The sequence below is a fragment of the Montipora foliosa genome, chromosome 1 (genome assembly GCF_036669935.1).
Source record: "Montipora foliosa isolate CH-2021 chromosome 1, ASM3666993v2, whole genome shotgun sequence".
Taxonomy (NCBI): Eukaryota; Metazoa; Cnidaria; class Anthozoa; order Scleractinia; family Acroporidae; genus Montipora; species Montipora foliosa.
Genome location: NC_090869.1, coordinates 61,100,367 through 61,114,260, shown reverse-complemented (window position 1 = coordinate 61,114,260; position 13,894 = coordinate 61,100,367). Strand labels below are relative to the sequence as shown.

The window sequence follows — 13,894 nt, the reverse complement described above, 5'->3', positions numbered from 1 at the left end:
CAACGGGACTCCACTCAGCCTTGCAAGTTTGCCTCTTATTTTGCTATTTTCTTTCGTAGGTTTTCCAATCGTCATCAGAGTCAAAGGGTGACAATGCGGATAAAATTGCTGAAAGTATCTTAAACTTCTTCTCTGGTTTTGACGCTTTCAAGCTTCCTCCGCCATCGTCCGAGCCGGAAGTGGTGTTGAACTTAAACCGCGAAGAAGTTCAAGACGACATCAACAAATCGTTTAAACGCGGGGTGCAAGAATTTAAAGAGTTACTGCGAGCCAAGCTTGCTCCTAAGAGGAGTTACCATGATGGAGAATATGTTACTGGTGAAGGTAATTCAAGTTGACTTTTCAGCTTTGCCATCGCATAAAAGTGCGTCCTCCCGAGACTCACTTAGTGAGATAGTTAGTATGGACGCAGGCGTCTTGTACTCGTCTTGTGCCGTGTGTGTTACACCAGACGGAGTAAACAGACGCATTAGGGAGTTTAAGCAAAGACGACGGCTACGGCTATGGCTACAGCTACGGGCAACGCCACGAAGCAAGAACATTATTGGTTAAAAAAAAGAAAAATACTCGTGCTGCACGTGCAACACACATTTCTCTGGCGTACTCCACAAAAAAACAACGTGAAATCCCCATATTTTAGGTGTTGACGACAACGTGAGCATATAACAATGAAACAGTCATTTTCTGTTGTGACTTTAAAACCGCTCGTACCCATTCGGTTACAGGATAGTTCGCCTGTGTTGTACAAGGTGAACAAGACGGAATAATCGGGAAATACTTGCGATAGCGCTAAGTTATATTTTGGACTGACGTTTTCGATGCCGTAGCCGTCGTATTTGCTTAAACTCCCAATTAATTAGGAATGTACGCCAAGGATCTATGCGTCTGGCGTTCCGTCTGTACACATGATAGATGCATGCACATTTCTGCTAGATAAATTATGCCTCTCTGGCACGGTATAAAAACGACCATTATGCTCAAACGTTTGATACCAAACATGGCAAATCTTGAAAAAAAATTGACGGAAAGGTGTGCTCCGAACTTCTGCTAATATGCAACGTCAACAAAACAGTTAAAACCGTACATATACAATACATTAGCTTACAATTTATCAAAGCTATATTTGAGGTGGGAAATGGGAAGGTAATGCATATGTTACAAGGTTCAAAGAAGAAACAAAAATGAACAAGGAACAAAAATAAAAAAAGTATATAGAGAGAAATTTAAGAATTGTAAAAACTCTCCAAAGCTCTCAGTTAATCCTTATTACAGTAACTTTTAAACGGCATCAACTGCTAAGTTTTGAAAGAAAGGCTTACCAGAATGCAGTTGTTCGGAACATTATGTCGTTGACAAGTGGACTGTATTTTCCTTTCTTTACCTAAAGCTCTTGCCTCTCTGGTTAACATTTACGTTGCGGCATTGAATACACCTGGGGTAGTTCCCAGTGTACAGAGCGCATGGGAGACGTTCGTTCACACCAAGTGTTCCGAAGCAAAAATGGCAGCCATACAGATTTATGAAAAAGCAATGTCGACTCAACTGAAGGATTGCAAATTACCGTGTGACAGTGACGACATTCGGGAAATGCACAAAAAAGCTATTGAAGAAGGCTTGGCGGTGTTTCAGGCAGAAACTGCTGGAGTGTCCGCTAAAAGCAGTGAAAAATACCTGAACGAGTTGATGGTAGGTAAAAACAACAGATAGTTATTGATTTTAGGGATCCAAAATACTTCTACTCTTAATTCACATTTATGGTTCCAACGGCAACCTCGGAAACCTTATTTCTGCTTCCTTGAATTACACTAGGTGTCCCGGGGAAGAAGTAATTTTGAGGATTTTCAAGAACATTTACTCTTCCTCAGAGTGAATCGGGGAACTTTGGGTTTTGAAATTTGACACAAGTTGAAGTCGGAGCATTACGCCTAGTGCATCTTTTTTTGTGTGTGTGCGGAAGCACCGAACGGAGAATTCAATATCGTAGTGAACTCCTAGTGAAAGCGGTTTAGTTGGATCACAAGTTCGGGTTCAGTTTCTGAGTGTGACTGGATAGCTAAGGGGGCTCGAGCATCTTTTTTTTCTAAGGACGTAATGCCGGCCTTCTTCCAGGCGCGGTGTATCACTCAATAGATAAATTTGCCTGTGATATTAATCAATGGATTTGCAAGTGCTGACATGTGAAAAGTAAAAATATTGGTTAAATACAAAGCGCTCGTTTATGCCTCCAGGATTGAGGAGTTTAATTTGTATTTTGTGGGTTATTTTTGTCTTGCTTTAGGAGAACATGGAGAATAACTTGGTAACATTGCAGAAACGAAACAATGACCTCACCAGAGAAGAGTGCGTTGCTCTTTTGAGACGTTTGAAGAAAGAAAATTTGGATCCCATTCTTGGCTTACTGACCGGCGAAGGAGGAGCTTCAGTCAGCTTTGCTGAGATCATTGGTGGTTATTCGGCCATTGAAAAAGGCTTCAAAAGTCAGTCTAGAGGAGCCAAGGATGTGTGTGCTCAGGTTTTCTACGAGTTCCATCCAGTAAGTATTGATGGCCAGACTGCAGTCTGCAGTCTGATTTCCACTTGGGAATATGAAGTTTTCGCATTGTAATGGCAACCATCCTGCTTTTGTAAACTGCTTTTTGCAGCATTTACTACTTTTTTTAGAAAAAACGGGCACGAACCATGAATTTTCATTTAGCACCGGCAATCCCTCGCGCGCCGGCTACAGTGTACTTAGCTGCGGACCAATCAGGAGAGTTACGTTCATCAGGCCCAATCTGATTGGCCATTATTTGGAAGGACCTGGCCCCGGTTGTTCGAAAACCGATTAACTTAATCCACGAGTAGCGTAAACTTTTGTTTCATGTTTTCAACTTTTTGGTGAAAGTTTCTTTTGCTTATTTTTGTTTTTCCAGATTGACTTCTCCTAATGTAAAGTTTTGCCAAACATCAGCGGTGAAAAGCTCTTGGGAGTAGAGAAATAAACTCCTTGGTTAATTTTTAATCTGGGATTTGCGTTAATCGACACCTTCTGCCTCTGTTGATCAAATGTCAAAATTGTGACACCAACAAGACTAATTATTTTTTTAACTAAGTTATGACGTATGAACTTAACAAAGCCATTTAATCATTATCATTACATAACTCTTACTAACCAAGTTCGAAGTCTTTTTTCCGTTGTTTATATATCTATGGCCCAAGTGCGAGGCGCGCGGACCATAAATTAACACTGAGACAAAACAAGGTTCTGTAACTTACAGTACGGACCGGGAAAACGAAGTTAGTAAGATATTTATTGTATCTCTGAGGTAACAAGGCAAGCGAGGAAGGAAACCAGTGGAAGTCAAGCGGAGGGTTTAATTGCCACAAATAAGCAGCGTGCCTAAATCTAAAAAACGAATAAATCTTATTGGCTTTTTGAAATCGTTGCCTGCAAGATTTCACAAGTTTATTTCACATAAATATGAAAAGCTCGCTGGAAAATATTGCATCAAAGTTTCAAATTTTGCAGGCCATACAGCCGAGGGGACCGTACTGTAGAATACGCCCCGCTAAAATAGCCATTCGTAGCGCCCGTACTATCATACCATTTATGAAACACGATGAACTGGAGCGAGTCCCCAGCCATAACTAACCTTGTACATTCGTACCGAACACGTTTGTTTGCTAATTGCCTCGATTTTGTCTCCTTTTTTGTCTGATAGTTTTCATTTTGTTCAACCACAGGAACTCCAGGAAGAAATGAAGAAACATATGGCTCATTTGCAGCAACTTAAGGATTATGACGAAAGCTTAGCTGAAGAGAAGGAACAACGTGCCAGGCAGGAACAGGAAAGAATAAGGATGGAGGTAATGTGAAATATTTTGCCATAAAAATTACTATAGTAACCAAAGAGAACGGATCATATCGTACTCCTGGCCAGAGTTAATGTTTTTCAAAGGTCGGGAGCAAATACCCCAATAATGCGTCTCTCAGCCTTGATGAAGGTTGTTCTATGTACATATAAAGCTGTCAATATCATCATCATTATCGTCATTATCTCCCTTTGAGGGAGGGAGGGGGGGAGGGAGGGGGTGCGCACCACTTGCACCCTCTCCCTAGCCCCTAGATTCGCCCCTGCAATTGGTTTTGCTAGTGTTTATCCGCTGGATAGTGATTTATCCGGTGGATAGCGTTATCCACCTTTTGAACAACCGAGGCCCGTAGTCTAATTCGAAGACCTACTTAGGGACGTTTTCCGACATTAATAATGCGTAGTTTTCAGGCTCAAATCGCAAGAAAAATGACACTGAACGTTTATCCTCAGCGCTCAAATTAGACGTTCTTATAAAAAAAAAGGAGTGTATTCAATTTTAGATTAATATTCTGGTGAGTTAGAGCACTTTTTTTACGAGAAACCGTGCGTGGAAGCATAGTTACAATTCGAAAAAAAGGCTAAATTATGCGATCTATTGAAACTTTCATGGGAGATTTCGATACCGTCCTCTTACATACCAATTTTTAGATTCTTATTCTTTCGATTTCTTCTTTCAGGAGGAATTTAAACGCTTGGAAGAAGAACGAAACGCCAAAGAGCGAGAGGTTGGAAATTCTTCGAACTGCGATTTGGAATGTTTTTAAATTAAATGGCTTTTACAATAAGAAGTAAAATGCAAATTCTCTATTTTCCAGATGAAGCTACTGCAGGAAAAACAGGAGGAAGACAGAAAACGGTTAGAAGAGCAGTTTAGGGCCGACATGGAAACTCAAAGACAGCAAATGAGTGATATGATGGCAGCCAACATGAATGAGCTTCGAGCAGATCGACAAGCGATTCTTGATCAGAATAAAACACTGCAAGACACAATCAGTAGCATGGAAGAGGCCATGAATAGCAGGAATGAGCAGATGCAAGAACTTCAGCAGCAAATGATTGAGATTGCTAACCGCCCACCTCCTTCTCCACCAAGCGGGGGATGCTTGATCCTCTAAAGCTGGTGAACAAAGCTTCAGTAAAAAACCCAAGAAGTGTGATCACTTTTAATAAATTCACATTTTTTCATGCGTTTAGACCATCAGAACAGAAACCGAAGATAGCTTTTCTCGTTGTCTGGTCGCGTAGTATGTGGACAGGAATTAATGCGAACAAATCAAACGTGGTCACACTGTTAAGGTCCTTGCCTAAAACTAAATGAAAGTACATTGATTAGTTTTTAAAATAGTACGACCTTGTAATGCTTGAAAAATCATGCCTAAAGTAATGCAATTTCATGTTGGTTACTTTATGATTGTCCCTTTCGACTTATTATAATTACGTTGTCATTCATTTAAATTTTTTTTTTCGGAACTTCAAATAAATAAAGTTTAAATTTAGCGAGGATTAATTGGGGTATAGAAAGTAAAATTTGGACAGAATTTTTTAAAATTGATTCAGTAAAATGTCTGAACCAATGAGAATGATTGAAGAAAGTGTATGCCCGCTCGCGCCTTTTTTATTTCTTGTACGTTATATGTCATTGTGGAAAGGGCGAGCTGGCGGAAATAATTCGGAGTTATGCAGACCTGCAAAAAGAAAGACACCACTCCAATCCCGCTACATGAACAACTTGTTCCCATTCACGTACCAACTTCGAGTGGATAGAAAGCTGGGTGAACTCCGGAGCTCTCATGCTGAGATTCAAACCCAGACGACTGGGATGCGGTCCGCGAGGGATAATCCACTACAATATTTCACTAGCTTCCGGCAATATTCTTGATTTTCACATGATTTCACGGCCGCCATGTTGGTGTTCTTAAAACAAAGAAACGTCGGCCATGTTGCTGTCCCGACCCAGTCCTCCGGTAATTGAACTCTAAGTTATGCAAACGTTTTCTTTTGATGGCTGTTGATTGCGTGAGTGAAAAGCAAAAATCATGTGATGATTCCGAGTTTAATCTATTTCGAGTTGATTGTGGTATACATTGTGTATCAAGTAACCAGGAATTAAAACAAGTATAAACGATGCAGGACTGAGGTATATCGTCGGGTGCTAACTTCCTCCTTTTGAAATATATAACCGTAGTTTGAGTAGCTTATGAGGTAATATCAGAAACCCATAAGGGTTGAAACGTGTAACGCGCGTTCACAGCTTCCGAATATTCAGTGCAAACTGATTGGTTGAATGTTTCAGTGCTAAGTACCATATTTGGAAACCCCTCGCTGTTGTTGTTCCAAATATGGTACTTAGCAAATTGAATATTCGGAAGCTTGTTTCTCAGCACACAAGGGGCCGTTACACGTTTCAACCCTTATGAGTTTCTGGTAATAATGATATATAGTAACAGAAGGAGGTAATACACTTTCGAGTGGATGGTCGGTGCTCGATCCCCGGCTGGAGGGTCTTAAAATAACTTTGAATTATTTCCATCCGTTCGTTAAAATATGAATTTTCGGAAAACAGAGTAAAACCCAACACACAAAAAACCCCTGGTTATGTCTTTTATTCGATGACCCATCATGTTACATTTAAGACAACCTAATACAATCAACTATTAATCATCTTAACCAATCTTAACAAGATTCTCGTTGGGTGCCCCTGTATTTTCGCCATTAAGGTTTTGGCACTGAAAAAGGTCAGCTACAACGTAGCATTTTCGGGAAGCAAACAGTTCGTAGGGAAGTTCGTGGAAGGTAACTTCTGAAAGGAATATTTTATTCCTCAAAATATTTGAGCACTTCAGTTTTCGGCTAGGAAGGCCGAACAGATCAAAGTTTTTTAGCTGATGAATATATGTCTTAAAAATACTGTCATCCATTACGAGTTAATCAGAGACGTTCATCTAAGGCTTAGAGCGATTTTCAGTCGAGTGTCGTAAAACCAAAACCGAAGTAATTACTTTGGCCAATCAAAAAGGACGTAGAAAATCCAGTAAACCAATCAAAACTCGAAGTAATTACACGTAACCGACACAAAACGCGGGCAAATGCGCACCCTCTCGATCCATGATTGGTTTTGGTTTCACTTCTGATTGGTTGAAAAGGTGGCGCGAGAACTTCGAACCAATTACTGAGTGAAGTAGCCATAAACCAAAGTAATTATCTACTTACTTTCGACACTCAATTGAAAACCACTTTAATTAATTATATCAATTATAAAATTGAAATCCGTCTTTGGGTGCCCCGTGATTTGATGTCAGCAGAGATGCCATCGCTCTTCGGCCTTTCAGGGCTGAAAGATACCCGTCTCGTAAAACATACCTTTTATAGTTTTCAGTCGCTCAAGCGCTGTATCAGTCACATAAAGGCTGGAACGTTCCTCATCTTCGTTTTTGCTGTACTCGCCATTCTGCTCATCCCACTTGCAGTTGTTGGGAAGACACAACGGAACTGCACAGCTGTTCTCGGACATTTTGCAAATGACTGAAATGAAATTTTCAGAGGTCACTCGTTGTAGTTCCTGGAACTAAATAATAAACTTGAACAGAAACTAAAACAGCGGATAGCTTTGAACACGCGTGCTGATTGGCTACTCAAATTCCGGATATCCTTTGCTATTCACCTCCGAGCAATTCGCGCGGAATTTGCGCCCACAAATGTTGTAATCTTTGCAGGAATAAATGAGTTAAAATCATATGTCTGTGCTATATTATCTCACTATATTAATCCTACAACAATTGCAGCATTCAGGTCTACATTGGAAACCATTGATAGGTCTCTAATCTAGAACTCTGACTCTACTAATGATTCCTATGATACATTCTCTAGCCTTCTTATGTCAGCATACCACAAGTCATGTCCACTTAAACCTTTATACCCTGAGTGCCGCCGTCCTTCTAAACTCTGGTTTCTAAAAGGTCTCTTTGTATCCTGTAACAGGAAGAAGTTTCTCTATAAACAATTCCAAACAAACCCTACTGAATCTAACAAATCTAGATATAACAAGTATCGAAATAAGTACAATTTCCTATTAAAAGTTGCCATGAAAAAACATTTTCATGATAAACTAGTCTCTGTCAGCTCTGACCTGAGGAAGACTTGGTCGGTTATTAAGCAGATTATATCTAAAAAGAAGTCTGAACAACATTTTAAAAACATGAAAGACAGTTCAGGTATCTGTTCAGACCCTTCACACATAGCAACTAAATTTATAATTCTTTGCTAACATAGGTCCATCTTTGGCCAGTAAAGTTACCTCTACTCAATTTTCTCATAAAGATTTTCTTGTTGGTCACTATGCCAATTATTTCTTTCTCAATCCCACTACTCCTTATAAGGTTTCTTCTATTGTCCATTCTCTGAAAAATTGCGAATGTGAGGGTGTTGATGGTCTTTCTATGCAAATCAAAGAAACAATCGATTTACTAGCTGCCCCTTTGTCTCATATCTGTAATATATCTGTAATCTGTCATTTGAGCATGATGTTTTTCCCGATAAACTCAAAATTGCAAAGATTCTTCCTGTTTTTAAAAGCGATGACACTTCTCTGTTCTCAAACTATCACCCTATTTCTATTCTCCCCTGTCTCGCTAAGGTCCTCGAGAAACTTTTTTACCGAAGGCGATCAGGATTTCTCACAAAGTTCAATATCGTTAATCATCACAAGTACGGCTTTAAACCTCATCACTCTACTGCTATGGCTATCTTAGAGCTTGTCAATAATATTTATGAAGGTTTTGAATACAAGCAGTACACTGTCGGAGTCTTCATAGATCTTAAGAAAGCTTTTGATACAGTTAACCATGAAATACTTTTGGATAAACAATTTTTTTTATGGAATTAGAGGAATCCCGTTAACCTGGCTTGCTAGCTACTTATCTCACAGACAGCAGTGTGTCATGGTACATGACCATACCTCTACAAATAATACGGTTGTATGTGGGGTTCCCCAAGGTTCAGTCCTTGGGCCTTTACTTTTTCTTTTATACATCTATGATCTTTTTCATGTCTCAAACCTCCTGTCAATCATTCTCTTTGCTGATGATACAAATAGCTTTTTTCGTCATAATAACCTGGCTACTTTAGCAACCATCCTTAATGTAGAACTCTCTCGTGTTTCTCCTTGGTTTAATGCTAACAAACTCACTGTCCATCCTGCCAAGTCTAAATTCATCATTTTTCACCCACGTCGTAAACAGATTAATTTCTCAGATATTAACATATCAATAAATAATTCCCCCATCACACGTGTACAGGAAGACAAATTTCTTGGAATTATCATTCATGAAAATCTATCCTGGAAACCGCATACCCCTGCTGTCTGTGATGAAGTCTCTTAGGTAATAGGAGTTTTATGCAAGACAAGGCGAACGGATACTTACCTTTGAATACCCTGAAAACTTTATATAATGCTCTTTTCTTGCCTTACATCAATTGTTGTACGCTAATTTGGGCTTCTATAAATGCTTCTTACGTACCTTGAACCACTTTATGTACTTTTAAAAAAAGCCATCCGTATAATTACTTTTTCTCCTCCACGTACACCTACTAAACCCATTTTCTCTAAGAATAATTTTCTTTCACTCCATTCTATCTTTAAAGGGGCTAGGTCACGATATTTTAGGTAATTTTGTTCAATTTTGTTAATTATGAGTTCTAAACGTCAAATTGGCAGAGCAAGAGTCTTTCATTTGCAAAATCAAGGCCACATAACTACTGAGAATGATTTTCCAGCTGTGTAAATGCCATTTTGATAACTGAAAACACTCACTCATCCTAATTAAACGCTTGTATTAACATAGATTTAGACACTGTTTCCTTCGAGAGATTGAATAACCAGTTACAGTACTTAATTATTAATAAAGAAATGTGCATGGTTATTAATGCTACCTCCTGATCAGCAATAAGAGACTCCATAAATTCTCTCTCTTGTTGTTCTTTCAACAATCTGTTGTTTTCTGATATTTTCCTATGATAAAAAGAATCTTCATCTTCATATGAATGTTATTTTTCACCTACTGTATCTTAATGTATTGGTTTCATCAACGAGAATGAGTCACATCATTGCATTGATAATATACATCATTTAGCCTGGTTTTCACATGCGACGCAAGTATAAGAGGACAAGTCATAATAATTTCACCATGAAAACGGGGTTGAGGCAGAAGCACAAGGATCAAAAAGTTTCATTGTCCACACAGCATAATAAGCACAAGGAAATTTGCTGCATCTGACCAATTTTAAAAGCACTTGGTCCAGATTCCAGGCATATGACAATTTGAACAAGGTAAAAAAATTAAAAAAAAAAAGGTTTGAATTCTTTCCGATAGAAACAGTGATCGCTAGTGATGTAACATATATCAGGTACACAATGTATTGAACTTGCCAGTTTGCATGTCTGATGGAAAATTCCTCCAAAGCACTTTTAAACTGATCAACGACAGCTGTATCATTTAAATTATCTGTGAAGGAACAATAAATTATACATAAAAATAGTCATACTCGTCAAATTCAGGAATTAGGGAAGTGGGTTTGAGCTGCCCCTTTTTTTATTTGACAATAACATATGCGAATGACTGGACATAAATAAATGCCTTGCATTACACGGTAAGTTAATCTTCTAGATTACAATGTGCATGGGAGATACATCATATGAAACAATTTGAGGTGGACTACGCATCCGAAGTTAATATACCGGTAGTTTCCAATACTGTTTTCCATTGGATTCCAACGGCCCAAGGCAAACCAGTGGTGGAATATCACAACTCTGAACTCAAAAGTAAAAGGAAAAAACCAACACTAGTTTAAAAAGCCAGTATCGGTCACATTTGTAAGCTAAATATTGAATCTTTTAACCCATTTACTCCTAGGTGCTACACCACTATAAATGCGCTCAAACGCAAGTAACATAGTAGTGAACAATAAAATCTTATTACATAATTACTTTGTTGTTACCTAAAGTTGTTACAAGTGCTTATCAAACCTCATGTAGTTACATTTTAGTGTTACTGAACCCTACTCTTCATTAGTTTTATTGAGCTGGTGTAGCTTCACTTACCTCTTGTTGTCAGATTGAAAAGCACTTTAAACATGCTGCCCACTTTGGTGATTAATAGAGCAAGAGAAGATTCAGTGCTCTGCCTCAACACAAGTGCATTTTCCACTATAAGTATAATGTAAGAACCACATGAATTCTTTAGAAGTACAACGTACAAGTACAACCCATTCCAGTGGAATAAACAAGCCTAAGCAGGTGTAACACTCAAAAGATGATCGATGGCTTACAAAATTCATTGTCTTTGCTCTTTCTCCTTACAGGCCATATAGCAGTCTTGCTATTAGCTAGCTCACAGAGCTCTAAGATTTCCTCAAACATCCTAAATACAGAAAAAGAAATGCAATCAGCCCAATTCACAGTGTTGTATGAGCATATTACATTTGCTGATTTCAATAGTATAAATTACATGATGGACAATTGAAAGTACGGTATTGATCCTTGTGAACGATCATCCCAAAATAAAACCAACAATGGCCTTCCATTACCTATCATAGCAACCTGGTTCAAATAAGATTTGTAAATCAAATTAAATTAATAAGTATAACTCCTCAAAAGTCATCGCACAATGATTCAGTAGAATTTGCTGAAGTTTAATTCTAACCACAAGCCCACTGTAGTGATGAAGCTGCAAGGAACATGGTGCCGAGAATGCCTGTAGGAGTGCCTCATAGTCATCAGAGATGTCATCTACGTGTACCCCTGCAGTAAATTTACAGTGTTGTTTCAATGAAAGCAGAGTGGGATTGCTGTGCTGTAGGTTTTGCCATATCATATACTAGGTTGATAGTGCAAATTAAGAGCAATTAACTTCACAAAATATTGAAAAATAGCAAAATGGTATTGAAGGAAAGCCGACCAGAGTAACATAAATAAATGTTTACATGTAAGTTATCATTGATACTGTCATCTTACCACCAAGACAAACTGGATTTGAATCTGATGCAGGAACAATGGTACCTTGATGAAAAAATAAAATAACCGATGTATTATTTAAAAGTTCTCTTATGCTCCTCCAGAAACTTTTGAAATCTACAAGCTTGGAAATGCAATTTCCAGCATAATTTTCAACATGTATTTCTCTCTTAAAGGGAATGAAAATTAGGCATGACAACACTACAAGCATAGTCATTTTTAACATAAATGGTTAGCTAGTAAGGGAAGTAAAGCAATTTCATTTTCATGGTAGAGAAGGGTGGAAAAACATTTACACAGCAAAACTTTCAAATAGTCGTGCAAAGTAGGTGGCGGGACAGAGCAAAGTACCCGCCTTTTATTGAAACCTCTGAATATATGAAATAAACCTTTTTTTGGTGGTGTTCATTTCACCCTCAAATACAAAAACAAAATACAACAACAACTTCAAAAAATTAATGTAAACTATATCAGCTACACATACCACAGACCGGAGAAGAATCCATGTCTAAGTCAGCTATACTTAGTGTAACGACTTCAAGCTTGTCTCTCCCACATGTCCTCGAGGCACTGTCATTTCCTGAAAGTATAACCAAGATCATTAACAGCTTTTTTACTGCAAACATGTAGATGTTAACAAAAACACTGTAACTTAAAAGTTTTCTAAAAATCATGGTTAGGGAAACAAACCTGCATCTTGTACAGTATTGAGTACCCTGCTTGTAATTTCCACATCATCATAATTCCCAGCATCAATCTGTGTTGTGTCACTATGTCCTCCTCCATCATCAGGACTAACAACACTTATATCTGTAACAATGGGAACCCTACTGGTTCCCTCGGGTCTGTTTATACCGCGTGTCATATCAGTGCCATCATCACCACCAGTTGGACTTACAATACCACTAACATCAGCAATGGCCCTATTGCTCTCTTCTGTGTTTTCTGTGTAAATGAATGCGGAAGAAGAACTCGTATTTCCGCCAAATTAAACCTGCTACCAAAATTACTTTGGTCACCAAAGCCGAGAGCTGCCTCTGCACCACCAAAACTGCTATGATCACCAGCATTATCACCTCTAGTTAAAACTGCTCTACTAGTTATGTCATTAGCATCCAGAGCAGCAGTGGTAACTGTTGAGGGCCCAGAAGCATCTGCAAAATATTTTGTTTTCATGGTCATTTCACTCAATCCTTTTTTTGGCAGAATGAGTCATTCACAGTACATTTCATTGGCCTTAAATATGATCATTATGGTGCCAGAACATGAAAAACTTAGGGTAGATTGTTCAAAATGTAACCAACTTCCATCCTTGCCCTTCCCACGTTGCTTTCAGTACACGAAGTTAATTCTTACATGTATATTTGAATTCTTATTGATGTAAAGATATTTACTCTAGTGACTTATTACATAGTTAATGCATACTTTACAATAATCAAACAAAAACAAAAGGCATGCATTGCGTACGTGTGGTAGTTTTGGTATCGTAAATCATTACAATGCCATGGTAAATGTCTCACTAGGTAGATACATGTAGCCTCCTGAGAAGACATGTGGGTTGATAGTAAGATACTAACCCCAGAAAGATTGAAGAAAATAAAAGAGAATCAAGAAACACTAGTCTGGCTACGAGGTTGACATGATCATTTTCAAGTTCCCTCAGAACTTCTTTTTCACCAAAAGGGTAAGCATGCACTCTGAGCTTCTGACAGGTTACTAAGGTCGTGTTCTATTGGGATCCACCGTTTCAACTGCAACCGACTTCGGTTGAAGTGGTTGAGGTTTCCCAATAGAACACTTTTCCAATCGTTTTCGGTTGAAACACGGTAACTCCTGGGAATAGTTATTACCAGACTTCTCAGCGTTTACAAGTTGAGGCCTGAAAGCAACACGGCAGGAGCCCGCGGCCGACTTTAAGTGGCCCGCGTAAACGACAGCGGTTGCTGCCAATGCTTTTTCAAACGGTTCCACCTAGTTTGATGCCGGTTGAAAAAGTTGATCAACCAAACACGAAAAAACCCAACCAACCCAA

At 38.7% G+C, this 13,894-nt stretch overlaps 1 protein-coding gene across 1 annotated transcript in view; it reads left to right on the top strand.

The window, feature by feature from the left end:
• LOC138003536 (guanylate-binding protein 7-like) overlaps positions 1–5,350 on the top strand; it is a 14,646-nt gene extending 9,296 nt beyond the window's left edge. Inside the window, exons 6-11 of the mRNA XM_068849663.1 lie at positions 60–324; positions 1,388–1,686; positions 2,279–2,533; positions 3,724–3,846; positions 4,532–4,579; positions 4,670–5,350. Coding sequence (XP_068705764.1) covers positions 60–324; positions 1,388–1,686; positions 2,279–2,533; positions 3,724–3,846; positions 4,532–4,579; positions 4,670–4,969 — 1,290 coding nt within the window. The 3' untranslated portion in view covers positions 4,970–5,350. The remainder of the gene's footprint in view (positions 1–59; positions 325–1,387; positions 1,687–2,278; positions 2,534–3,723; positions 3,847–4,531; positions 4,580–4,669) is intronic.
• The last annotated feature ends 8,544 nt before the right edge of the window (positions 5,351–13,894 follow it).